Genomic DNA, 25,960 nt, shown 5'->3' with positions numbered 1-25,960 from the left:
AAAAGACCCAAGACCAACCCCAAAGAGATGATCAACATCTATGTCTTTGAGATCCTGAGAAGGAGGTCGTTGGGATTCCTTGGGGACAAGATGCTTGGCAAGGGATGGAGGAAAGGAAAAGTGTTTCCTTTATTTTTTTTCTTGAGAACTTTTTGCCAAGGACCTCCCAAAGATGAGGAGGCAATGCCCATATCAGAATCTTCTTTAGAACGACTTGAGGAATTATCTATTCCATCCAATAAATCTACTGGATTAGCAAAGGCTGAGAAGCTGTTGGATCGAGCAATCTCATCAGAATGGGCAAGAGAGCAATTCCTATTTGGAGAAATTGACCCAAGCAAGGGACTAGGTTCAGGGATAATAGGATAGCTGATTTCTTCCTCATTGGATTTAGGGACTGGTTTCCATTCTTTCCGGGATTGGGGAGGAATTGAAACAGAAGCAGAAGCAGGGCATTCATCAGAACAATGACTGAAGTCCCAGCAAGTAGAGCAAGCTTTTGGCTTGAAGTCATAAATAATAGGCTGAATAATCTCTCTCGTTGACGTTTTGAGTGTGATAGAACTAGGAAGAGTTTGCTTTGCATTAATTTGAATGCATAATCGGGCATAATTGAGCCGAGTTTCTTCGGCTGTTGGGGTATCCATGTATAAGGGTTTACCTATCAAACTGGCGATTCTACTCAGGCAGTGCTTAGACCAAAACTTGAGGTGGAGCCCCGGGAGCCTTACCCAGATGGGGATTTCAGGCAGCTGCTTCTTTTGTAAGGATGTGTCAGGATCCCACCTTTGAAGGATCAAAGGCCTTCCTCCAAAATGATGCCCAGCTTCCTCAAGAATCCTACAACAATCAGCTGCAGAAGAGAATTTGAAAATAATGAAGCCATGATCAAGGTAATACATTTGAAAAGAGCCTGTGATCTTCCAACTTCGTAAGAGAGAGTCTCGAAAAGAGATGAAGTAGGGTCTTTTTCCGATAAAATATCCAACCAGGCAGTTCGCCCATTTGGTTTCTGATTCAAAAGTTTCTTCATCATCGAAGATAAGCTTGAAGTTCTCTTTCTCCTCTTCAGCAGGGGCAATGAGATCAAGCTTTTTAGGAACAGACGCAGGTTCAGGATTTGAGAACAGTTTATTCCAATGATTTGGAGCTGAGCTAGGCAAGCTCGGGATCTTATCAGATTCAGAAGCAATCCTGGGGGCGCTAGTAGTCTGAAGACTTGCAGGCATTGGCAAGATTGGATGGTCTTTAATGTGAACGAAATTGGAAGAGATCGAAGGATATTTGCTACTGACAATGGGAGGGGGGGGACAAGAATTATTTTTGTCTAAACAAGATTGCCGAGGATCCGACAAAGGGTTTGGGTTAAACTCAGAAATTGCAGTTTGAAAATCTCTATCAGATGGGCGGGAATCAAGCAGATAGAAGGCATTAGACTGAAGGGGCAGATTCCCAATGCCTATTTCTAGAGAACTCCCATCAGCATTTAATGGCCGCTCAGAAGAAGAGGCACCATTCATTGCATTTATTGGGGTCTGGTTTCCAAGGACTGATATCGCCAGCGGTTGATTGTCAGCCAAAAGGTCAGTCAAGATGGCTGAAGATATCATAGAAGGGCTGCTCTCCGTACAGGTGAAGGGAAGGATGAGAGAGGGAATAATCGTCTCCTCATTGACCGAGGTGGTTTCCTTCACTCGATCATCAAACGAGGGGAAGATTACATGTTCATCTTCAGAAAAATGATTATGCGGATTCGAAAGCTTTTTTCTGCTCTTCTTGGCTCCTTTTGTTGTTTTTTTTTTTTTTCCCGAAGAGCAGTTCTCAGCAGAGGGAGGTCCTTTCGAAAACAAGATTTCTTGCTCAACCTCATTTAAGAACTTCAATTTATCACGAGCAGAAGGCTGGAATCGATCGAATTCTCCCTCTTCAATAGAAGATCGAATCCTCCGTAAATAGCTAGATGGAGTAGGGGTAGAGTCGATCTTGAATTTAATCAGTTGAGGGAAAGAGAGGCTCTCAGTCACGGAGTCGGAATTACCGATATTCCCGGATCTGAGGCTCTCAGCCTCAGAGCAGCATTGCTCGAGTGAAATGATATTCTCAACCAATACAGGGGAAACGAGAGAAGGCGGCTCAGAGATGCACTGGTCTGGAGAAACGAGGATTTCAGCCAAATCAGGGGAAATGAAAGATGGAGGCTCCATTACATAAAGCTCCGATCAGCAGAAACCCAAAACCGAAAAAGAAGCAAAACCCATATAGAAACCCAATGAAGGAGCTCAACAGTAGCTCAAGATAGGCTGAGTTTGAACGGCACAACCATGTCTCGCCGGAGAAGTGGAGAACCGGAGAAGGAGGAGGAGGAGAAGATCCCGCCGGAGGAGGAGGACGGCCTGTTCTTACCTTGAGGGGCATAGATCCACTTTCCCTCCAAATCCTTCCTCCATTGCCTCTTCTTCTTCTCTTCTTCTTGGAGAACCGGAGAAGGAGGAGGAGGAGAAGATCCCGCCGGAGGAGGAGGAGAAGATCCCGCCGGAGGAGGAGGACGGCCTGTTCTTACCTTGAGGGGCATAGATCCACTTTCCCTCCAAATCCTTCCTCCATTGCCTCTTCTAGGCTTCCTTCTTGTTGGGGAGAACTGAAAAAAAATTTGGAAAATGGTGTTTGAAAAATCCGACCCGTCTCACCCAATTCTATAATTTTGACTTTCTCTTTCCCATTTATTTGTTCTCCACCTGTATTGTTGTTAATTTGCCAATCCCAAATCCCACCAATACAAGGATGTATTATTTTATATTATTTAACATAGATTAACATATAAAATTTAGAAGATAGATATAAATTATGCAGCTGATGACCGTATTTAGTCATCGCATAGTTCAGGAAATAAAATCGTTCTGATCTCTAGTCATGCACCATGACCATATTTAATTTAGTATTAGTTTCGCTTTTTTTCGGTAGTTAAAAAACTCGAAAACTCACTCGACCCAATGTGGGCTCAATTGGATGCACTAAAAAGTGGAAAAATCAAAGTAAAAGGATACATTTTTCATTTCTTAGCATTCTTCGGTTGCCATTTACTATTCACATTGTAGTTCATGTAGGCTGTATATTTTCCAAATGCAAGCTGTTTTGTATTGTTTTACTTTCCTCTTAAATAAGGAGAAAACGTAAAGTAAAGATATAGTTGTGTCATTTTAAAACAAAGACGAGGTCACGGGCTCAAATTTTCCCTTGGGTCTATTCACTTCGGCTCTACTTCTTTCTGTGTAAAATGAGCATGAGACAAATTTTGCATCAAAATGGGTGCAATATGAATTTTCCATTGCGTCTCCATTTCTTTCGACGTAAAATGGGTGTAGAACAAATTTTATTCCCATTTTTCCAGTGGCTGTAAAATTTGTTTTCCGCCCTTGTTGACAGAGTACTAGCTAACGCCACAAAAATTCAAGTGGGGTTTTCTCTTGGGTTACTCTCTTGTGCGGTCTTGAGTTGATAAGGGTTGCGGATTTTGGGTTAAATCCATTCTAATCCTTGTATATTGTTTTCTCATAGCGGAAGATCGTGTTTCTTGCCCGTGGAAGTAGGCTAGGCCTAACCACATATATTCTTTTTGTTCATTTTGTGGCATGTGTTTAGTTTACTTTTCTTTTAATTTGTGCACGATCGGATCGAATTTGCCCCGCGGATTTTCTCAACATTCTCCCACCCTTATAGACCTCTCTCACACTGAGATAAACTAAAATTCCATGGAAATTTTTTTCATCGCAGTCAAACAGGGCCTTAAGTGTCAAATCAATCCTCTAAGAGTGAAACCTAGTCAACCACGAACTAAGTTGACCTCGCACGCCCAAACCCAACCTGTCACACTTATTTTATTCTTCCCGCATGGCCGACAATACCACCCAACCCACCCTATTTCTTTTTCTGGATTTGCATTTTACAGGGTCGATTCTTAGAATGTTCCCCTCCCCAGCCACACCCCACCCTTCTATCCTACCCTCGCCTCCTCTCCCCCATCTATAAATTCACTTAGCCTTTTCCTTGTTTCTTCACAGAACTCTTCAAAAATCTTCGGCAAGAAACCCTTCTTCCTTCACATTCTTTTTCTTCTCATTCTCTTGGGTTCTCTCCTTCAATGGCTTCCTCTACTGTTTTTCTCCTTTCCCTTGTCTTAGTGCTCTTGGCTCTCCATCATGTTGATGCCCGTTTTGGGTTCGAGACTAACACGGTAACATTCTTTTTTGGTAGCCTAAAGTGCCCAACACTGTTAACATTCAAAAAGAAGACCAGAAATCTAATTTTTCCTTAGGAAGTTTATACGTACACCACCCTTATTTTGATAGCTACATCCCCTTTCTCAACATTTACCATTGGTTGTTGTAGCTCTTTCGGTATTGTAGCAACCAATAAAGGACTACAATAAAGAGAGAGTGCATATAATCAAAACAAGGGGGTGTAAACATTGGAATCCTTCTTATTGGAGGAGTTGCTAGCTAATTTCGCAGAAAGCCATTTTGCGGATGGCTTTTGCATGTGAAAACAGCTACACAGGTTGACTTTTTGGCACATTTTGTTTTTTTTTCATTTAATTCATCTGAGGTGGCTGTTCTCACATGCAAAAGCCAGCTGAAAAATGGTTTTCTGTGAAATTGGCCAGCAAATCCCTCTTATTAGGAATTCTTAGCACATTTGAAGTTTACTTGTTATATGTATGTGGATTTTGCAGTTGACTACAAGTGTGACAGAGAGGTCTCTCCTCCAGCGCATGGGTATGTCTTCCTGTCTATTCCTTTTGATTCCCTTGTTTTCTATTCGTACTTTCTTTTTTTATCATGACACTCCTCACTTTATAAACACTTTCTTGATTTTTTGGTAGTTTTTTGGGAATTATAAAGGGTAGGAAGGAGTTCCATTATTAAAAGAAGAGAATGGATAAATTATTTCCCAATGTACGTATATTTTAGGGATTTGCAAGGGACTTCCGCAGAAAGGCATTTCGTGGCTGGCTGTAGCATACTAGCGTGAGAAAGCGTCCACCTCATATGAATTAAATGAATAAGACAAAATCTGCTGAAAAGTGAGCTGTGTGGCTGTTCTCTCCTGCAAAAGTCAGCCGTGAAATGCCTTTCTACAAAATTCCCAAGCATATATATCCCTATTTTTCTTTAACCCGGGTGTGGCTGTTTGGCTTGAAGTCATGGGTATGCACCCCAGTGACGGGAGTTCGAATCCCCAAGCATACCCAATGCGCGTGTGGTTTATGAGTGAGAGTGATTGCGCACATCCTTAGGGAATAGTCCAGCTCTAAAAATTGGCTATCCCTACGTCATAAAAAAAAGTGCATGATCGTGTTCTTCTTACAAATCGCATGTACAAAATATTCTTCTATTTTAAATATCTGTTAAATGGTTTTTAAGTACGGGTGATTTTTATGAGCAGATTGTAAGTCAGCTTGCGCAGCGAGGTGCCGCTTGTCTAAGAGGCGAAAACTTTGCAAGAGGGCTTGTGGGAGTTGTTGCGCGAGGTGCAACTGTGTCCCTCCGGGCACTTCCGGCAACGAAGACGTGTGTGCCTGCTACGCCACCATGACTACCCATGGAAACAGGCACAAATGTCCTTAGATCAAATCTCTCATTCTACATTAAATTCCGAATTTTGCACTTAAAGATGGAAAAAACAAAGCAAAACGTCTCTTGGGTGTATGGATTAATGTAATTGATGTAATACTGTGATGTATTTAAGAAAATAAAACTTGAATTTGTGAAAGGAGCTTTGGAGAAGTGCTCTTGGTCACGTTGTTTTGAGAGACGCGCCTTTCATTTTTGTTTTTGGATGTTTTAAATTGTTTGTTGCAATTCTCAATTAATGTAATTGATGTAAGAATGAGATGTGTTTAAGATAATAAAACTTGAATTTGTGAAAGATAGGAGCTTTGGAGAAGTGCTCTTGGTCACCTTTGTTTTGAGAGATGCCACTTTCATTTTGTTTTTGGATGTTTTAAGTTGTTTGTAGCAATTCTCAATTTGCTGTCATGACTCAAAACCAATGAAAGAAGTTTTATAGAGACAGGGAATGTATTTATCTTATAAAGGAATGCAAATATCAGCTCTCAGTAAATAAAGTAATCTACATAGGTCATTTATATTTGCACCACCACGTTTTGAAAATGGAGCTTACTAACTTGTCTTTTTTTTAATTGGCTGTTAAAAGCTCTTTGGGAATTACAATAGCCTTTGACAGCCGGTTAAATAACAAAAGACAGAGTGCGCTTGACCCATTATCAAAACATCATAGTGACAGGGCCGAACCACCTTGTCCTTTCCATTTTAATTGGCTACCGATAGCTTAGCTTTTCACAGCTGGTTAAATAATAAAAAACAAATGACTTGAGCTCACCTTGTCTTGTGTGTTCGGTTGCTTTACGGCCCTGGGAAAGTAAAATGGCGTTCAGCACTTACTGGAGCTGCTCTTCCAACTCCTCCCAAGTACTGTATCCCTAGTAACTGGCCCCACTGTATCCGTTAAACTGTACCCGGCACTCTGGCCAAGTACCGTCAATGCCCTGATGTCTACCCATAAACTAAAAAAACAAATATCATCTTCGCCATTTGTGTTCACATGTACACATGCATAGATAGATGATATATTAACAACATAGAAGCAATACATGCAAAATATATTTAAAAAAAACCATGACATTAAATAGTTCTAAGTTCTGAAACCATGCTATAGTGATAGATGTCTACTGGACGGCCACTGGCCGTCATAGTCGGGTGCAAACTGAAAAAAAAAGTTTTAATATGTATAGTCCAAATATAAATATCATGAACGAAAGCCTGGCAGATGGTTTTGGCCATTTTCCATGAAATCCAAGCACTCCTATCCTTGCGACCGGCTCCACTGTCAGGCCGCGTAATCATGTGGTAATGGAATCTCGCGACCATCCCCGCCGACTACCTGGGAAGGCATACTATTGTCAATACCCAAGCTACTGGAACCTCGTGCCCAACTCCGCTGTCCGGTCCCATAATTGTCTCCAAACACCTGTTCCGCCTCCTCCTATAACTCATGTCGCATGGGGAAAATCGCTTCTTCTCATAATGAGACTCTAAAGGCCAATAGAGACGAATATAAGTTGCCATCGGATGTTTATCATGAAAACACAATCTAAATTAATTGATTCATCCTCCTACCATGCAGTATATTGTTTCGATGTCCTTGGAGACGGTGATCATCTTTGTGGTTGAATCTCAACTAATACCTCCACGTTGCAATATTTTGTTGACATGTTCGTATTGGCCTTTCAAACTCTTGAGCCGATTCTTGACATTGTCCTTGTTTAGAGTCAAACCAAACCGACAGCTTAAATCTAATGTGGCATTGGTATACCCCACGTCCTTTGAAGTCGTTTTGTGTTTTGTTCCCTTCCAAAATTTTGGTGAATTAAGCTTTCAAAGAGAACACATGTCCATATCGGTGTTCCACATAGTATTTTTCTGACTGCGTTAGATGATGTACCGGCTAGGGGTGCAACTTGGGTCCCGAAACCCGACCCGCATTGACCCAACCCGAAAATAACCTGGGTCGGGTTCTTAAATCATGGGTCTTGGGTAGGTTGGGGTTTCAGGTTTTTCAACCTGACTCAATCTCGGGTAAGGTCGGGTTTCATGTTGAAAAACCCGAAACCTGACCCGACTTGAAACAGATAAATTGAGTATTGCACATGTTAGTAAATATCATTGAATTTAACATCAACGCTATTGTTGTTGCATGTTTAAATGAGTTGTTTATGTGGTTACATGAAGTTTATGGTTACCCTCTTTGGTTTGCTGTACGATTGATGGATGTTTGCACTTTCTTGCAAGTGAGACCTTGCTTAATAAGCACGGAGCCAGTGTTTTGTATAAAAGGTTAAATGCAAGCATCTAAGCACTCATACACCTATATATACCTTTATGTTATCCCATGCTACTAAGTTTGTTTCTCTCTGCATTTAATCTCAGTGAGTTGAGTGAAAAAACCCTACTCGATGCGAGAATTATCATGGGTCCCAGATTTGGAAATCGAGGGTTTTCCAAAAAAAAAAAAAAAAAAAACCAGCCCGATCTGACCCGAGATATTCCTCAGGAAGGGTAGGGTTCTTCAAAACCCAGCCCGCCTGACCCGAGTTGCAGCCCTAGTAACGGTCATCCTGAATTGAAAAAATTTAAGCCAAGAGTAGAATAACATATGCACTGTCATCCTTCTTATTCGATATGTGTCATGAAATCTTTGATTTTATTCCGAATCGAACTAAATTCATGCCCCCAAAATTAAGAATTTATTCGAATAGTACAACCTCAAAATATGACTCAAGGAAGATTTTAGCTTTCCAAAGAAAGAGTTTTCCGTAGTCAAGAAGAGGTCTGGAGAAAGCAGCAATCCATAGGATTTCCCTAATCCTCCCTTCCCGAAAGGAAGAACGTGAAATTCTTTTTCCTTTCTGCAGGTAGGGACCAGGCCAGTACCGAGCTTTTAGTTTGTTTTGGTTGGGTTTTTTTTCTCGAAAGAATGAAATCTTTGTTTTGTTTCCAAATTGAACGTTTTTTTGTTACTCCAGAACCGAAAATAAAGGGAGTATTTTTTTTTCGAAATATACCAAGAAAATGAGACAATCCGCAAAGAAGAGCTCTAGCCAAAGAAAAATAGGAAACTCGAACCCAAAAAAAGGACTCAAATATGACCTAAATATCCAGGAAAAATCCTAAAAAATGTGAAAATAAAAACCCCAAGACAGCTACTAACCTCGTTACTATTACTCCTTCAAAATCGAAGAAGAAACCCGGCCCCGTCGAAGATGGCAGCTTGATCTCCTCATCAATGGCAGTAGTAGTGGAAGATGGCAGCATGATCTCCTCATCAACGACTGTTCTAAGGAAGATGGCAGCTTCAACGCGTCGTCAATGGCGGTAGTAGAGTTTTAGGAAGAAGGTAGGAAAGTTGAATCCTACCTATTTTGCATGATTTTGAGTGAAGGAAAGTTCTCTGCCACCTCAGCTTTTGTGGAAAGACAACTCATTTTCCATTTATGTGCTGTGCAAAACCGATGGGATTTGTGTCTAAATTTAAAAAAATATAAATTTAATTTAATATTAAATATGAAGCATATTCTTTTATGGTGATTGCATATATCTAAAGGGAAATGATATATTCGTTCGTATTCTTCCTTGGGCGGACCACTCCCTTGTAGTGTAATAAGGTAGTCATAATTCATAAATACACTAGAGGGGACTATCCTAGGAAAGAGAAAGGGATGAATATATCACTTCCCTTAATCAAACTTAATAGGTCTGGCTGTGTGCAGGTGTCGAAATGTCCATCAAATTCAACTTTCTGGGATTTGTGTCTTGTGTCTTGTTTCCTAGCTAGACAAGGTATTTGGTTGCTTGCATAATGTTGGGGGTAAGATTGCCAGGCCAACAAGATGACGATACATGGCTAGATATCTGAGGCCGCCCGAGCCAGCCGGCTCACCCCGCGGAGTTCAGGACGAAAGAAGATCAAAATGGGATTGGTCTATGGCTTAATTGAACTCAAAAATAAGTAAGTCGAATTCAACTTGGTTACTCGGACCCAAAACTGGTTACTCGAACTCAAGTTGGTTACTCGGCCCCAAATTGGTGCAACTTGGACCCAAAATTTGTGTACCGTTGAAAATTCCAAAATTGAAATAAACTTGAAAAAATATATTTTGACGAAAACCATTTTTGAGGATCAGATTGTTGATGATAGAGGAAAGAATGCTGAGCCATGCCACATGGTCACTCTCTTTTGCTTCGTTTGGTTGCTAGTAAAACATAGATTCCATTGGAATTTTGTGGAAAAAGGGAGGGGACAAACATTTATTAGACAAGGGTGTTATTATGAGTGGAGAGAGAGGGAAGAGAGAGAAAGAGATAGAGCAGAATTCCCTAGAAAATTATATGGGAGACTTCCAAAGTAAAGCTGATGTTTCCTCCCTTTTTCGCCTCCTATGGTGCTGCCGGGATCCGTGAATTGACGCTCCAAGATAAAACAGCCCAAACAAGGCTGCAGTCCACGTGCACTCGCTGACTGGTCCACTTAGAACAACCTTGAAACTGTGCTTAGACACAAAACGGAATGGAGGAAGGAGAGAAATATGAAATTTCTATGTGCAAAACAGTATATCTTTGATTAAATGGAAAAGTTACTTACCCTTTAAAAAAAAAACAGTATATCTTTGTTGCAAAACAATATGCAAGCCCTCTCTACAAATCTGTAAATTTTGGTGTATTTTCTGTGTGCAAAAATGTACCACACAGTGCTGTCACCTCTCTCTTTTATAGAGAGAAATAAACACTCGATTCTTCTCTTTTTTTTATACTAAGTCTCTCCTTCTCCTTTAATCTGAGCCATTCATCCAAAAAAAAAAAAACTCTTTTCTATGGTTAGGATGAGCTCTCATTCACAAACTCTATTAGAATATGTCTCTCTCGCTTATCCTTCTAGATGAGATTTCATCCACAACCCAATCATAGCCATTGATTTTAGCTCTCATTCACGAACTCTATTAGAATAAGTCTCTCTCTCTCTCTCTCTCACCCTTCTAGATGAGACTTCATCCACAACCCAAGCATAGCCATTGATTTTATCCTTTCTAATGTCTAGGATTGTCTCCTTTTTAGGAAGGCTCTAGAAACCCAAAAAAAAATCATTTTTTGATCTCTACCATCCATTTGATTTCTTGATCCTAAGGGCCTTGTTCATCGTTTCACAAAGAAGCATTGCAAAGACCCTAGAATACTCCCCAAGATGGGGGCAAATCCACTCTTGTCCAAACACCTTTCGTTTATTCTTTATAGAAAAAGACAAAAGATTCACTTTTCCTAAACAAGAATGGGGTGTCTTTTCAAAGGCATGCTAAGTCCCAATTGTTAAAAGAAGGCCGCCGGGGGGGGGGGGGGGGGGGTATGGGGGTGGATTTAACCATTATTTTTTATTTCTTATTGCTTTTAACAGTGTAGACACCCCATTTTGACCAGACCCAAATTTCCCAAAAATTGAATAAATCCCGAAATCTGAGACCCGAAGCTGAGCAAATAAGAGCTAAATGTTACCCCCCCCATTTTCTACCCAGACCACCCCTCGTAGTTAAAAAGAGTAGTCATAAATACACTTGAAGGGGGCTGTCCATGGAAGGAGTAGGGGCAAAAATGCCATTTCCCCTTTAAAGAGGGTCGATTAGGGCTTAAAAGGAGAGCCCCATTTTCTAAAAAAAAATGAGGAGGAGAGACGGGCAGCCGCAAGAATACACAGAGAGAGGAGAAAGAGAGGCAAAAGCAGAGAAGAAGAGAGGGAGCCAAGGCAACAACACCACCATCTCCTCCAGCGTTTCCCATCATCAAAACCCTCTTCGTTATCCCCTTCTACAAGCCCACCTCCATTGATTCCGGCAAGCTTGCCGGAATCCGACCACCCAAACCTCCATTGAAACCCCCTCCACCACCTCTGCACCTCCATAGCCGCCACCGTCAAACCCATTTTTTCTTTTTTTTTATTTTCACAAAACCCTCCACCATACCCACCACCATCTCCACCCCAAACCCTTCTTCAAAACCCAAAACCGAAACCCATTTTCTCCACCATCCTCCACCACCACCACCACCACCCTTCACAAAACCATCATCATCTTCACCTTCTTCAAACTCCAAAACCGAAACCCATTTTCTGCACCTCCGAAAACTGAAACCCACCTCCACCGAACCACCGAACCACCACCACCCTTCACAAAACCCTCCTCCACCCTCACCTTCCTCAACCCTCAAAACCGAAACCCATCTCCACCCTCAGACCAAGAGGAGAAACAGAGAGAGAGAGAGAGAGAGAGAGAGAGAGAGAGAGAGAGAGAGAGAGAGAGAGGGAGCGAGAGCTCCGTTCGCCACCACCAACCGCCGTGCCACCTCCGACCACCGACCACTACCTCCACTAGCCGCCACCCTCATCTCCTCCAACCACCACCTCCAAAACCGAAACCCATTTCCACCCAAACCCATTTCATTTCCACACCCATTCCCATTTTCTTCTCTCCTCTGCCTCAGCCACCTCCCTTCCCACAAGCCCCATCACCAAACCCTTCCTTAACCCCATCTGAGCATCGAACCCTATTTCAACCCAACCCTCTTCAAATCAAAACCCACTTCTCAAAAAAAAAAAAAAAAACCGAATCCAACCTTGCCACCATCATCCATGCCGATCATCGCTCTCACGGCCATTGAAAAGCAAGGATTAGAGGAGGCTAGAGCTCTATCAAAGAGGTAAACCCATCATTTTCTTCCTCTCTAATTCCCTGCTGGCTCATTGTCATCTCTGTAGGATATACAAATGCATGTGGATTTGGTACTTGGCATATTAATTTCCATGATTTAAGTTCTACATTTTTAGTTTTGGTTTATGTTGTGTCTGTACTCCGTTTGAGTTGTCTGATCCTCTAATTAAGAACAGTAGCAGCAAGGGCAAAGGGAGCAGGGATAATGGAGTTTTGACTTGGCTTGGACCTTGGTAAATCTAGACCCCATTGAAAGAAGAATTATTTCCATGTCTCGTGACCCATTAAATCAGTATACCAATTAGGGGGTCCTATGGGTCATTTTGTCAATTTTAAGCTTACACAGCTCCTTCTTAGGGTAGTGATATTCTGCCACCATGTTTAGTAATGGGATAAATCTACTCGTGCCCTTCGATTTATTAGATGTCAATGACTGTCACAATTCCAAGTGAGCCCTCACAATCCTTCATTCTAACAAGGAAGAACAAACAAATTGAGTTTGTGCAAATATGGAGCAGGAGAAGGATGTCAATATTTTCCTAGTATGAATTGCTTTGGAGGTCAGACATCTAGTCCACCATGTTTTATTATCTGTGCAAGCTTAGCTAGCTCTGTTTTCTTGTTTCTCATTCTTAGTCCATTTTGTGAGAATTATCTTAAGTAGAGTTAAACTGCCATAAGTACTCTTTGGGTAGCGGAAAAATCTGATTTGTTTGAGTGATTGTTGTGTGAATGGGTAGGCGATGACGAAATTTTTCTTGAGCCACCCCCTTTGCCCTTCATGTCTCTTTGTTTATCTCTTCATTTCTCATGGGCTTAGGGATTTTCCCTTCTTGGAGGCCATCCTTTTCTTACAGGGTTTAAGGATTCCTTCCTCTCTGAGATGATCATTTTCTGCAGGGTTAGGGATTCATTCATTTCCTTCTTCGGGTTCATCTTTTCACACGTTCCTTGGGATTCTCTTCGCATTTCGGGATCCCCATCAATTTTGGGAACACTCGTTGGGTTTAGGCGATGACGGACGGCAACCTTTTGAGCCAAAATCCCCTTTCGATCAAAAGGGATTAAAAAAAAAAACATAAAAATCAAATAACAAAAATCCAAAAAAACATCAAAAAACACTCAAAGCGTTTTTCGAAAAGCTGTGTCGAACTACGTTGGCTTGATCCCTTTCTACAGGGTACGTAGGCAGCTTGGGATCGTTATCCCAAGTTCAGTCAAACTTTTCAATAAAATCATTTAAACTCTTCAAAAAAAAAAATCATTTCAGCATCCAAAAATATCTTTCAAGCTTTTCCAAAAATACAAAAACCAAAATGGGCAAGGATGGTGATTGCCAGGTCACTCGGAGCCTTCTTTTCATTACATTTCCGATTTTCATCGTGGTTTGCCGGTTTTATCGGTTTTCTGACGTTTTATTGGGTTTTGGGACGGGCGACGACGTAGCGTGGCCCCTTTACAGGGATTGTCCTCGCTGAGCCCAACGATATGCTATGACGATCGCAAAACTTGTCTGATCTTTAGCGGATCAGGATCACTGAGCTCGATTCCTTTAGAATCGCTCCCTGAGTCTATCGTATGTCCCATTTTCTTTTCCCTGGCATTTTGGGTTTGCGCATACCGTCTATTTTCTGATTCCTTTCTTTCCTCGCATCTTGTAGTTTATCGTGTGTTTGTCTTTGGTTCCTTGTGTGTTTACTTTTAGCTTGCTTATTCCTTCTGCGTTTAGTTTCACGTGCTTAGCTGTAAATATTTACCGCTTTTCTACTTATCATATATGTTATTACTTGCTTAGCTGTAGCTGTGCATGCGGATGTTATTGCTTTCCTAGATGTGATGGGTTAGGAGTAGATGCGATGAGTTATGATTTGGATGTTTATTTTCTTTTGCCACTCCCCGGGTCATGCATGCTTAGATAGACATTTTCTCGGGGATACTGGTTCACATTTCACATGATTTTAGCCCAAAACTCTTCAAAATTAATTAAAAATTGCATAAGAGACCAGGTGCTTGCACTTGGGCGAATTGGGGGCGCTTAACACCTTCCCCATTCGTCACCAGGCATGGATTTTGTATCTCTGGTTATCCGTTGCAATAGAGTATTTCATGGGATCCAGGGCCTACTTCCTTGGATGGCGACTCTTCTTTGTTATAGGTACATCTTGGTTCCGGGCTAGTCCTTGAATCGAGTGGTATCTCATTTATATCGCCACCCATGCTGTGAGTGGCACCATTTCGAGAGTTCCTTGGTAGAGCTCTCCTTCACATTGTGGAGATCTTAGAGGACCGGCGCGGGATCTCGTGTCCCTCGCCCGCCATTCGTCCTCGGGATCGGGGTCCACAGGCTAACGACTCTGCTGGGGAGTTCTTAAAACATTGCCTAACTCTGTAATAATGCCATCTTTACTTATTTTGAAGAAATTTGGGCTAAAATCATTTTAAATGGGAACATTTTCCGTTAGAATGCCAGGGGCACCAAATAGATACAAAATAAAACAAGGGCTCACACACTCACTTTCATCCCTTGCATATATTATTTGCTTTGTGTTTACTTTTCTGCTGTGGATGTGCTATCAGGTTACTCTCGGAGAGATATTATAAGTAGGAGTCGTGAGGGCTATACCCGCCTTCTAGTGCCACCGCACGAGTAGTATCTTAACACCTGGACACCTTGTGTGTAAAACGGACATAGTTTGTATGCTGGGCGATAGTCACAGCATACAAGTAACTATGCACCCGGCCAGGTGGACCTCGTGACATTACTCTCTCTATATATTGCATGGTCATTTTGTTTGCATTTATGGACGAACATATGTGTTGCTTACACATGTGGAGCCTAGAGTTAGGGACCTTATCCTATTTTTTAGACTAGGGTAGCTCGCTTTATGTGGCTACAGACGCAGTCCTAGTACACTCACATGTCTGTCTTGAGTCAAGACTTCCTTGACTCCTCTAGATTAGACTAGGGTTGGTGCCCCTGGTTAGGATGTATATATATGTATATATATGTATTACTAGATTAGGGCTTGCTTCATAGTTAGGTTTTCTTTCCTAATCTAATCCATTTTCCCCATCCACCCGTCTTTTGGATTATGATGAGATCATTGGTTTCACATCATTATCTTTATAGCCATGATCTATCTTCCCTGAGCTTGATCCTTTGATCGATCTTGATCAGATCGCTCCGCATGCCAATTATGAGTCTACTTTGCCATTATCACTACCAGAGTGTGTGTTCTTGCTGGGAGCCCTGTTTCATCTTGACTGTGTCGGCGTATTCTTTATGCTTGGTTGCCGAGACCCTCTTTATATAGTCGTTATGCTGCCGGATTTTCTCCAAAAACCTTAAGCGTAACCATTATCCTTTAGGGTTATTGATAAACCATGTGCTTACCTTACCACATCTCTTTGTACAGTCGTTATGCTGCCAGATTTTTATCTGAAACACCCTAAGGGTGATAGTTATCCGTGTAGGTTTGATGGGCCTTCATGACCCTTCTTACAATTGTTGTACTGTTGGTTCTTACCCAGAGGAGAGATGTGTTTGTATTATCTCTTGTTTCAATTTGTCCATAGCATTCTTTCTGATTATCTTAATTTAAATTAGTGTTCTTATTTCCATTTCAGGAGTCTGAGTTAAGCAAAAGCCATTGCTCCGAAAAAATTTACCATTTCGCAGCCTACTTGGTCCCGACAATCTTCTACGTCGAGACTAAGTCGTAGATCTTCTTCACCTATCTCACCAGCTGTATTTCCACTTGTCTCCCCTCGTCTTAACCAAATGGCCGAGTCAAATGAGATGTTAGCTGAAATGAGGGACATGATGATGAACCTTACAAGAGAGGTATCCTCCCTAAAGGAAGAGGTTACTCAGTTGAAGAGCGAGAAAGCCGCTACCTCGAAGGCACCTGTCGTCCAAAATCCTCCCAATGTGATTCCAGGCTTTGTTCGGTCTGTCATCTCCCCCGAAGATGATTTCTATGACAAGCAGTATGTAGAGGAGAACTGTCTCCCGCAATCAGTCAAGCCAGGCAAGGAGAAGGAGTTAGTTGATAAAGTTGAAAAATTGACCCAACAAGTAGAAAGCATGCAAGTTAAGGGCCCAAAGAAGGTCAATATGTCTGACTTTTCCCTTTTCCCTGGTGTCACCCTTCCTCCAAAGTTCAGAATGCCAGACTTTGATAAATATGATGGAACGGGGTGCCCGTGGAGTCATCTGAGGTCGTTCATTTCAAATTTAGAAGGGTATGGGCTGTCTCCAGAGTAGATCGCTAAGGTGTTTCTGATGTCTCTAACAGGAGTAGCTAAGAAGTGATTCCTTCATCTGAAACCCGAAGACCTCGGAACTTTAGACGAAATTGCTAACAAGTTTGTTGAGCAATTTTTGATGGAAGAAGGAATAGAGGTTACGAAGAGGGATCTGAAAGCGATCAAGCAAGGACCTCAGGAAACATTTACATCTTTTGTAAGAAGATGGAGGAGAAAAGCGGCCCAGATGACTAACCGCCCTTCTGAAGAAGATCAGATCAAAATTGTGGTCAAGAATTTGTCTCCGCAGTATTACCACTTCATGGCGACGCAGTATTATTCCGATTTCAATCACTTGATCAAGACAGGAACCATAACTGAAGATGCGTTGCTGAAGGGTTCTCTGGCGAAGTCATCTTTTGATCCGCGGAATGGAAAGAAACCAATGGTAGCTTCAAAGCTCGAAGTTAACAATGTGATTGCTGCTCGCCCTATGAGAAGAGTTAAAGCAGAGACAGAGCAGCCAGCGAGGAAAGCGCCAAGGCATTTTGATCCGCTACCTTACCCTTTATCTGTCGCTCTCAAGAAGTTACTAAGAGATAAAAAGATCACTCTCTTAGAACCGAGACCTCCACCACCTATTCTCCCCAGATATTGGCGTGAAGATCAGCATTGTGCATATCATCAAGGAGTAGGGCACCTAACAGATAACTGCATGGCCTTGAGGCATAAAATTCAGGATATGATAGAAGCGAAAAAAATTGCTGTATTTATGCCGAGCACTACCCGGAATCCATTACCAGCTCATACTGCGAGCTCTCCTGTAGACACCCCATTTTGACCAAGCCCTAAAAACAAAAAAACAAAAAAACAAAAAAACAAACAAAAAAACAAAAAAACAAACAAAAAAAAAATTGGAAAATCCCTGAGCAGCTGGGCCCGGATAAATCCTCGAGTGCATATATATATATATATATATATATATATATATAAAATAATTTTTTTTAGCAACTCAAGGCTCTGGGGTTAAATCTTGGATAGTTCGAGACCGTAAGTGGGCCCCATGAAGTTTCGTCAAGATTCGACAGAATTTACCTGGGTAATGGGGTTTATTTCGAAAAATAGTGTAGAAGAGGGTCGAATTAGTCAAGTCAGGGGGTGCCCTAGGCAGAGAAAAACCAGCGAACATAAACCGAAAGAGGACTGTCCCCGGGAAAAAGAAGAAGCCAAATTCGTGCGTTTATCCAGAGTGTTTTTGTGTGCTTATAGGATATTGGTGTGCCAATATCATCCCCCCAAAACCTACCTATATAGGGCAAAGAGAAGGGAGAGAAGACCTAATTTTTCTTTTCACCATTGCTAGCTGCAAAAAAAAAATAGAGAGGGAGAGAGCTTGAACCACTCCCTCCACCACCATCTTCTTCCACCTCCGGCCACTCCTCCGGCCAACCCATCCTCACCATTGCCAGCCACCTTCATCTTCTTCCTATCGCCACCACCTCTAAATCTCAGCCACACCCGCACAGAGAGAGCAGAGGGAGAGAGCCTCATTTTTGCAAGAGAAAAAAATCGAAACAGAGAGAGGGAGGAGAAAGAAGAGCCGCCGGCCATCCATTTTTCCGGCAACCCCCATCACCGTACCCCATCTTCACCATCTTCGGTCACTCCTCCGGCCAACCCATCCTCACCATTTCCCCCTCCTCCTCCATCTTCTCCTGCAAGCCTATTCCAGCCGTTCATCTTCCCCTTCCTCTACCACCACCGCCAGCCGGAATCCGGCAAGGACAAACCCATCTCCCTTGCCGTCGGCAATCTCCCATCCACACCACCATCATCTCGGCACCGGCAACCCCCCCATCACCACCTCCCTTCTTCTACCTCCGACCATCCACCAGCCGGAATCCGGCAGCACCATTTTTGCCATTCCCACCATTACCCCCACCACCACTAATTTCTCAACCACCATCCAAACCCTCACCCTCTTCCACAGCCACCGTACCCCAAAACCCATTTTCAAAAAACCATTTTACTCCGACCACCATCTCCTCATCCGAACCCCATCTCCCCCACCACAACCTCTGCAAATCCGACCATCTTCATCTTCTTCCCACCATTTTTTTCTTCAAAACCATCTCAACCACCGCCGGAGCCCCACCTTCGTTCCCCATTTCCACCACCTCCACTCCCACCATCTCCGACCATCTCAGCCATTTCCTCTGCCCGAACCCATTTCGTTTTTTTTCCTTTCTCTCTTCTTCTTCTCATAACCACCGCCTCCATCGCCCAACCACCATGACCCATTACCATCATCTCCTCTGTCCATCCCCAACCGCATCAAACCCATTTGAGTATTCTCCCCTGTTTTTTTTGTTTTCAACCGTCCCCAAACCCTCTCATCACCTCCGACCACCATCCCCAACCGCATCAAACCCATTTGAGTATTCTCCCCTGTTTTTTTTGTTTTCAACCGTCCCCAAACCCTCTCATCACCTCCGACCACCTCTATTTCTGAGAAAATCTGAACCCCTTTACCCATAAAATATTAACTCCTGTAACCCATTTTCGTAACTCAGGCCCAATACATTGCTCCGGTGGAATTGTTTTTCCCCCTCTCCGGTCAGATCCGCTGATTCCACCAATATCATTTCGATCTCCGGTCTTTATTCCACCCGATCCGGAGATTTTTTGCATAGATTTGTCGGATCCCAGTTGAAATTTTCCCCTCTCCAGCCGGATCTGCAAATTTTCCCATCCTTTATGGTTCAGCAGCGAAGCTCCGGTAAGCATTTGGTAATCGCAAATATAGGTAATATTCCTAATCCTCTTATGTATTGGTTAGATGTGTGGGGGTCCTTGCCTTTCTTCTTATAGAATAAATGTTTAGTTCGTGAGTTTGTTTTCAGCTTGATTTCTTGATCTTAATTTTGAGTTCAATTTAGATTTTAAATTGATTGGGAAGTGGTCTGTGTACACGAAATGGTGCAAATCAAATAGTCTCTTTACCTTATGTTGTGAGTATAAGGGTATGAATTATCTGATCATCCTGCTTGATCCCTGATGGCTTTGTTCTTAAATGGAATATATATCTCTCAATTCATGCTTCATCTTCAAAATAGTGTATCCAATTTTTTGTATGACCGAGCTGATCTAAGTTAGGTTCAGATCCTCTTAGTTGTTCCCCCCATAGAAGACAGGCTTTGTCTCGTTGGCCTTGCTTGTCCTCCCGTTTAGGAGGCATGCCTTCTCTCATCAGTAATCCTCTTTAGAGTCAGCCATAGAGAGTTTAGGAGTCTGTCCTACCATCCTAGGGTTTAGGAGTCTGTCCTACCCTTGTAGAGTTTAGGATTCTGTCATATCCCTTCATAAAGTTTGGGATTCCGCCTTTCCATCTTCCAGAGTCCGTCTTCAGCATAGGAGTCAGTCCTTCAGTCTTTCAGGAGTCTGTCCTATCATCATAGGGGTTAGGATTCTGTCCATCCTCTCATCAAGTCGCGTGATTTTTATCCGCTCTTGCAAGGTATAGGATGGTGTCCAACCCTTGCAGAGTCGTGATTCTGTCCAATTCCCCCCGCAAAGCATAGGATGCTGTCCAACCTTTGCGGGACATCTGGAGTCTATCCTACCCTTATGATGGTAAGATTCTATTCTCTTAAGTCAAAAACATCAAAAACATCTGAAACATAAAAAATCTCAAAAATCAAGAGTCATTAGGAGTAGTTAGGAAATTCTGGTCCGAACGACGGCTGGCTTGATCCCTAGCTAAGGGGTACGTAGGCAGCTCAGGCGTGCTGCTGGCATCCTGAGTCCAGTCACCATTTTTTTACATCACCATTTATATATACCATTTTACAAATATTTCTCACCATTTCGTCCGAACTACGTTGGCTTGATCCCTCTCTGCAGGGTACGTAGGTAGCTTGGGTCCACCCAAGTTCACTCAAACCTGTTTAATAAATATTTTCAAACATTTCAAAACAAAAGCAAAAAATGGGCAAGGATGGTGATTGCCAGGTCACTCGGAGCCCTTTTTTTCATTCCATTTTCGGTTTTCATCGTGATTTTCCGGTTTCCATCGGTTTTCTGACATTTTATCGGGTTTTGGGACGGGCGATGACGTAGCGTGGCCCCTTTACAGGGATTGTCCTCGCTGAGCCCAATGATAGGTTATGACGATCGCGAGACTTGTCCGATCTTCAGCAGATTAGGATCGCTGGGCTTGATTCCTTTTGAATCGCCCTCTGAGCCTATCGTGTGTTCCATCTTCTTTCCCCTGGCATTTTTGGTTCTCACGTGCCGTTGATTTTTTGATTTCTTTCTTTTCTTACACCTTTTAGCTTGCTGTGTGCTTATCTTAGATTTCTTATGCATTCTAGTTTGTTTGTTCTTCTAGCGTGATATCGATTGCCATTTTCTTAGTCTTATCTCTTGCATATGCTCGCATGCTAGTGTGTTTACCTTACTGCTTTGATTGCTTAGCTATAGTGTTTATCCATTCGTCTTAGCTTGATTATATGTCTAAACTTAGATATTTGCTTTCTTTATCTCATTATATCTGTCATTATCTGCTTAGCTGTAGCTATGCATGCGATTGTTTATTGCTTTCTTAGATGTGATGAGTTAGGATTAGATGCGATGAGTTAGGATTCGGATGTTCACTTTCTTTGTTCATCCCCGGGTCATGCATGGTTAGCTAGACATTTTCTCGGGGATATTCGTTCCCATTTCACATGGCTTTCGCCCAAAATTCTTCAAAGTTAATAATAAATGGCATAAGAGACCAGGTGCTTGCACTTGGGCGAATTGGGGGCGCCTAACCCCTTCCCCATTCGTCATCAGGCACGGACCTTTTATATCTCTGGTTATCTGTTGCGACAGAGCACAGCATGGGATCCAGGGCCTACTTCCTTGGATGGTGACTCTTTCTTCGTTTAAGGTGCGTCTCGAATCCGGGCTAGTCCCCGAATCGAGAGGTATCTCACTTTACATCGCCGCTCATGCTGTGAGGGGCACTCTTTCGAGAGTTCCTTGGCGGAGCTCTCCTTCACGTGGATGATCCTGAGACTCGCGTGGGGGCACGTCCCCCCGCCTCTCTCGGATCGGGGTCCACACCTCCACCTACAGTTGGGGCGGTTTTTGCTGAAGAGCCTATTCTTGACCCTGCTTCCTTGATTTGTGTTATCGCTTCCGATTCACCGACTGTCTTAGCATTTGGCGAGGAAGTTGAAGAAGTAGAGGAAGAAAAACCTTATGTGCTAGACGGAGATGAAGATGACTATGCCGAGTCTTCTGTTGGTCCCTACATCCTTCAATGCGATGAGGAGGAAGTTCAAGATTCAGTTCCGTATGTTTTGAGCTTTGATGACGAGGACTTTGATTTTTTGAACGATCAATGTGACGAAGTCCGCCATGTTACTCGAGGTGGGCGAATTTTCAAACCCGCCAAGTTAAGAGCTGAGAACCCAGCTGAAGTGGTAAGGGCCGCAGACGCGCTGAAGCAGAGCAAGCCGAGTTGCGAAGAAGAGGATGAGAATCTCTTACGCCAACTTAAAAAGACCCAGGCTAATATTTCAATTTGGGTTTGCTTATGGCTTCCCCGAAGCACCGTCAAGTTGTACTAAGAGAGTTGAATGCTGCACAGGTATCTGTAGATATTACATCTGATGAGCTAGCTGGTTTAGTAGCAATGGCTAGGGTGTCCAAGACTCTTTCTTTCGCTGTTGAAGATCTGATATCTGAGGGTTGCAATCATACACGTCCATTGAAAATCACTGTTATCTGTAACGGTAAGAAGGTCCCAGATGTATTAGTTGACAACCGGTCCGCACTGAACGTATGTCTGTTAGCCACTGCTACTGTCCTGGGATTTGGGCCGAATGACTTTATCCCTTCTGAGTAAGGAATTTTGGCGTATGACGGTACGAGACGTGATGTTATTAAGACAGTAGCAACCGAAATTCTGATAGGAGGAGAAATCTTTGAAGTAGAGTTCCAAGTGCTAGATATCAAAGCGTCTTTCCTTCTCTTGCTTGGCCGACCTTGGCTCCATAAGGTTGGAGTTATCCCTTCTTCACTGCACCAGAAGCTGAAGTTCATCAGAAACAACAGGGTGATAACAGTCAAGGGTGATCCTGATTTAGAGGTAGGCTAGATTTCGCAAGAGGGTGCCTCAGAAAAGAAAGGTGATGTTAGTCTGACCGGGTTCTCTGTAGAAGTCACAACCATATCATTTGAGAAAGCAAAGAATGAAGAGATTTTGTTCCTCACCAGCACTAATCCTCGAATTGTAAAGATGATGTGTAAACAGGGGTACCTTCCCGGTGCAGGTCTGGGTCGCAATCATCAGAGGATAGTCGAATGGCCTGTAATGAGAAAGCATGAAGGGTTGTTCGGACTCGGATATGAACCTTCTCGTGATGAGATCAAAGAAATGAGAACTTACATGCGAAAATGGTCCGAGCTCCGTCGCCGGGGTCTAGGGCTGCCGATGAAATCATTTAGTCTGATCAGAAATGGTAAGTACCGCAGAGAGGGAGATGACTTTGCATTCTGTGGGTTCGCAGAGCCGTGGGTTGATGAGCTAACAGGGCAAGAGCTGCCGGGGTTTGAGATATTTTTTGATATGGAGCTGCCAGATGAGTACTCGAGTTTGAGGATTCATGAGATCGAACCAGAGGTGGATTGGGCTGATATCCTCGAGCCGTGTCTTCTGAATTCCCTGTTCCAGGTTGAGTTACCGATTGTAGCCATGATCGGAGGAGATGCGCTGATCCTTGATCCTGAAAGCCTTATCACCCTAGCCGAGGGACCTCTCACGAACTGGAGTTCCCAGGTCATACCCCAAGTCGTCATCCAGTACAGTCCTGTTTCTATCAAAGAGTCCGTTGTCTCTAGCTATATGTCCATTTCCGAGTCAAAAATAGAGTTTGCTATATCTGATGTTTCTTTTGATGCAGGTACAGTTGTGATCGAGCCCGTTGATGAGGAGTCTTTTGATGCCGTTTTTCAGTCTGATGCAGAGTCCGTCGCATCTTCCGTTGAGTCTACCGAGTCTGTTAAGTCTGCTCATACGATAGTCCAGTCTGATGATGAGTCTGTAAAGAGTTCTAAAGATTTCAATACTGAGCCCATTGAAGGCGCGTCAACAGATGTAACTTCGATTCTTTTGAATGAAATGAAAGACTCTTCTTTTTATTCGCCTGTCTCTACTTCAATTTTTGCTTCTCTATCTGATCAAATTGATAATAATAATAATCAAGACTCGCCCTCTGATGAGGATGCCGACGAAACTCCCTCTGAAATCAAACACATGATTAGGCAGGAGGAGCAGTGTCGAGCAAAACCATCCGAAGAGAAAATCGAGACCATCAATATTGGTGATGAAACCCTAATTCGGGAAATTCGAATTGGCAAAACATTAACTCCCGAAGAGCGTGCAGAATTAATTGCCCTATTAAAGGAATTCAAAGAAGTTTTCGCTTGGTCCTATAATGACATGCCATGATTAAGTGAAGACATTGTTCAACATAGGCTTCCCCTAATCCCAGGTGTCAGGCCGAAAAAGCAAAAACTCCGAAAAATGAAACCAGAGTGGGACTTGCTAGTCAGAGATGAAGTTTAGAAACAATTGGATGTTGGCTTCATACAAGTTGTTAAATACCCTGAATGGCTGGCCAACATAGTACAGGTGCCCAAGAAGGACGAAAAAGTCAGGATGTGTGTGGATTTCAGAGATCTGAACAAAGCAAGTCCGAAAGATGATTTTCCTTTGCCACACATTGACATCTTGGTGGACAACACAGCGGGCCATGCTCTCCTTTCATTTATGGATGGATTCTCAGGATACAACCAGATCAAGATGGCTCCTGAAGACATGATCAAGACGACATTCATCACTCAATGGGGGACATATTGTTACAGAGTTATGCCATTTGGACTCAAAAATGCTGGAGCAACATATCAGAGAGCTGCTACCACTTTACTGCATGACATGATACACAAAGAGGTCGAAGTATATGTTGATGACATGATCGTTAAAGCGAAGACCAGGGAAGAGCAGGCAGGGGCATTGAGAAAGTTCTTCCAGCGAATCCAAAAGTTCAAGCTCCGTCTCAACCCGAATAAGTGTGTATTTGGGGTTACATCAGGAAAGCTGCTGGGATTCTTGGTCAGCCAGAGAGGGATTGAAGTAGATCCGCAGAAAATCAAAGCTATCCAAGAAATGGCACCTCCAAAGACTGAGAAGCAGATCCGTGGGTTCTTAGGCAAGGTCCAGTACTTGAGAAGGTTCATGGCACAGTTGACAACGACTTGTGAACCGATTTTCAAGCTCTTAAAGAAGAATGCTTCAAAGAAATGGAACGAAGAGTGTCAAGAAGCTTTCGAGAAAATCAAGCAGTGTTTGGCTTTACCACCAGTTCTGTCACCCATCATACCAGGACAACCGATGTTGCTGTACTTGTCTATTACTGACACAGCGATGGGGTGTATGTTAGTGCAGCAAGACCCGGAGTCAAAGCGAGAAAGAGCCATTTACTATGTCAGCAAGAAAATGTTAGAGTACGAGCAGAAGTACACCATCCTCGAAAAGACTTGTCTAGCCCTGGTTTGGGCTACTCAGAAGCTGAGGCATTATTTGTTATCGAATAGGGTTCTTCTACTCTCACGGATGGACCCATTGAAATACTTGTTTGAGAAGCCAGCCCTTACCGGGAGAACAGCCAGGTGGTTGTTGTTATTGTCTGAGTTCGATATCACTTATATCACACAGAAGTCAATTAAGGGGCGCGTGATAGCTGAGCAGCTAGCTGATTCACCAGCAGAAAATAATGAATTTTTGAAAGCAGAGTTTCTGGATGAGGAAATAATGACTGTGGAAGATGAAGTTCCCGACACAAAGTGGTTGATGTACTTTGATGGAGCAGTCAACAATCGAGGCCAAGGTGTAGGGGCGGTGTTGGTATCACCAAGAAAAGGGTATATCCCTATATCCATCAAACTTCAATTCAAGTGCACATACAATATGGCAGAATACGAGGCATGTATTGCAGGTTTGGAAACAGCCATGGCCTTGCACATTCAGGACCTAGATGTATCCGGGGACTCAATTCTGATTATCTGTCAAACCAATGGAAACTGGAAAACAAGAGATGATAAGTTGATCCCGTATAATACGTACCTAGAGTCTCTGGTCAGAAAATTCAGAAATATCACATTCACTCATTTGTCCAGAACGAAGAATCATTTTGCGGATGCATTAGCTACTCTGACTTCGATGCTTGACATTTCTGCGACGATGGAGGTTCAACCATTAGAAGTAAGGCTTCAATGGGCCCCGGCACATGTTAACGCTATTGAAATAGCAGCGAGGTGTTCAGATGGCAAGCC

At 42.9% G+C, this 25,960-nt stretch overlaps 1 protein-coding gene across 1 annotated transcript; it reads left to right on the top strand.

The window, feature by feature from the left end:
- Positions 1–4,138: 4,138 nt before the first annotated feature.
- Positions 4,139–5,742, top strand: LOC143855200 (snakin-2-like). The gene is made up of 3 exons (XM_077365421.1): positions 4,139–4,231; positions 4,730–4,772; positions 5,443–5,742. The coding sequence occupies exons 1-3, from the start codon at positions 4,139–4,141 to the stop codon at positions 5,622–5,624; spliced, it is 318 nt and encodes a 105-aa protein (XP_077221536.1). The 3' UTR covers positions 5,625–5,742.
- The last annotated feature ends 20,218 nt before the right edge of the window (positions 5,743–25,960 follow it).

This window comes from Tasmannia lanceolata, unplaced genomic scaffold, assembly GCF_043159265.1.
Source record: "Tasmannia lanceolata isolate RefF3 unplaced genomic scaffold, GAP_Taslan_0.1 ptg000020l, whole genome shotgun sequence".
Lineage (NCBI taxonomy): Eukaryota > Viridiplantae > Streptophyta > Magnoliopsida > Canellales > Winteraceae > Tasmannia > Tasmannia lanceolata.
Note: the sequence above shows the minus strand (reverse complement) of the source record. Positions and strands in the feature narration are given on the sequence as shown.

Bases quoted from the DNA above. Each gene is read 5' to 3' on its own strand.
- LOC143855200 (XM_077365421.1), top strand. From the start codon at position 4,139: ATGGCTTCCTCTACTGTTTTTCTCCTTTCCCTTGTCTTAGTGCTCTTG. The intron at 4,232-4,729 runs GTAACATTCTTT...TGGATTTTGCAG, and splicing joins TTGGGTTCGAGACTAACACG to TTGACTACAAGTGTGACAGA. The intron at 4,773-5,442 runs GTATGTCTTCCT...TTTTATGAGCAG, and splicing joins GTCTCTCCTCCAGCGCATGG to ATTGTAAGTCAGCTTGCGCA.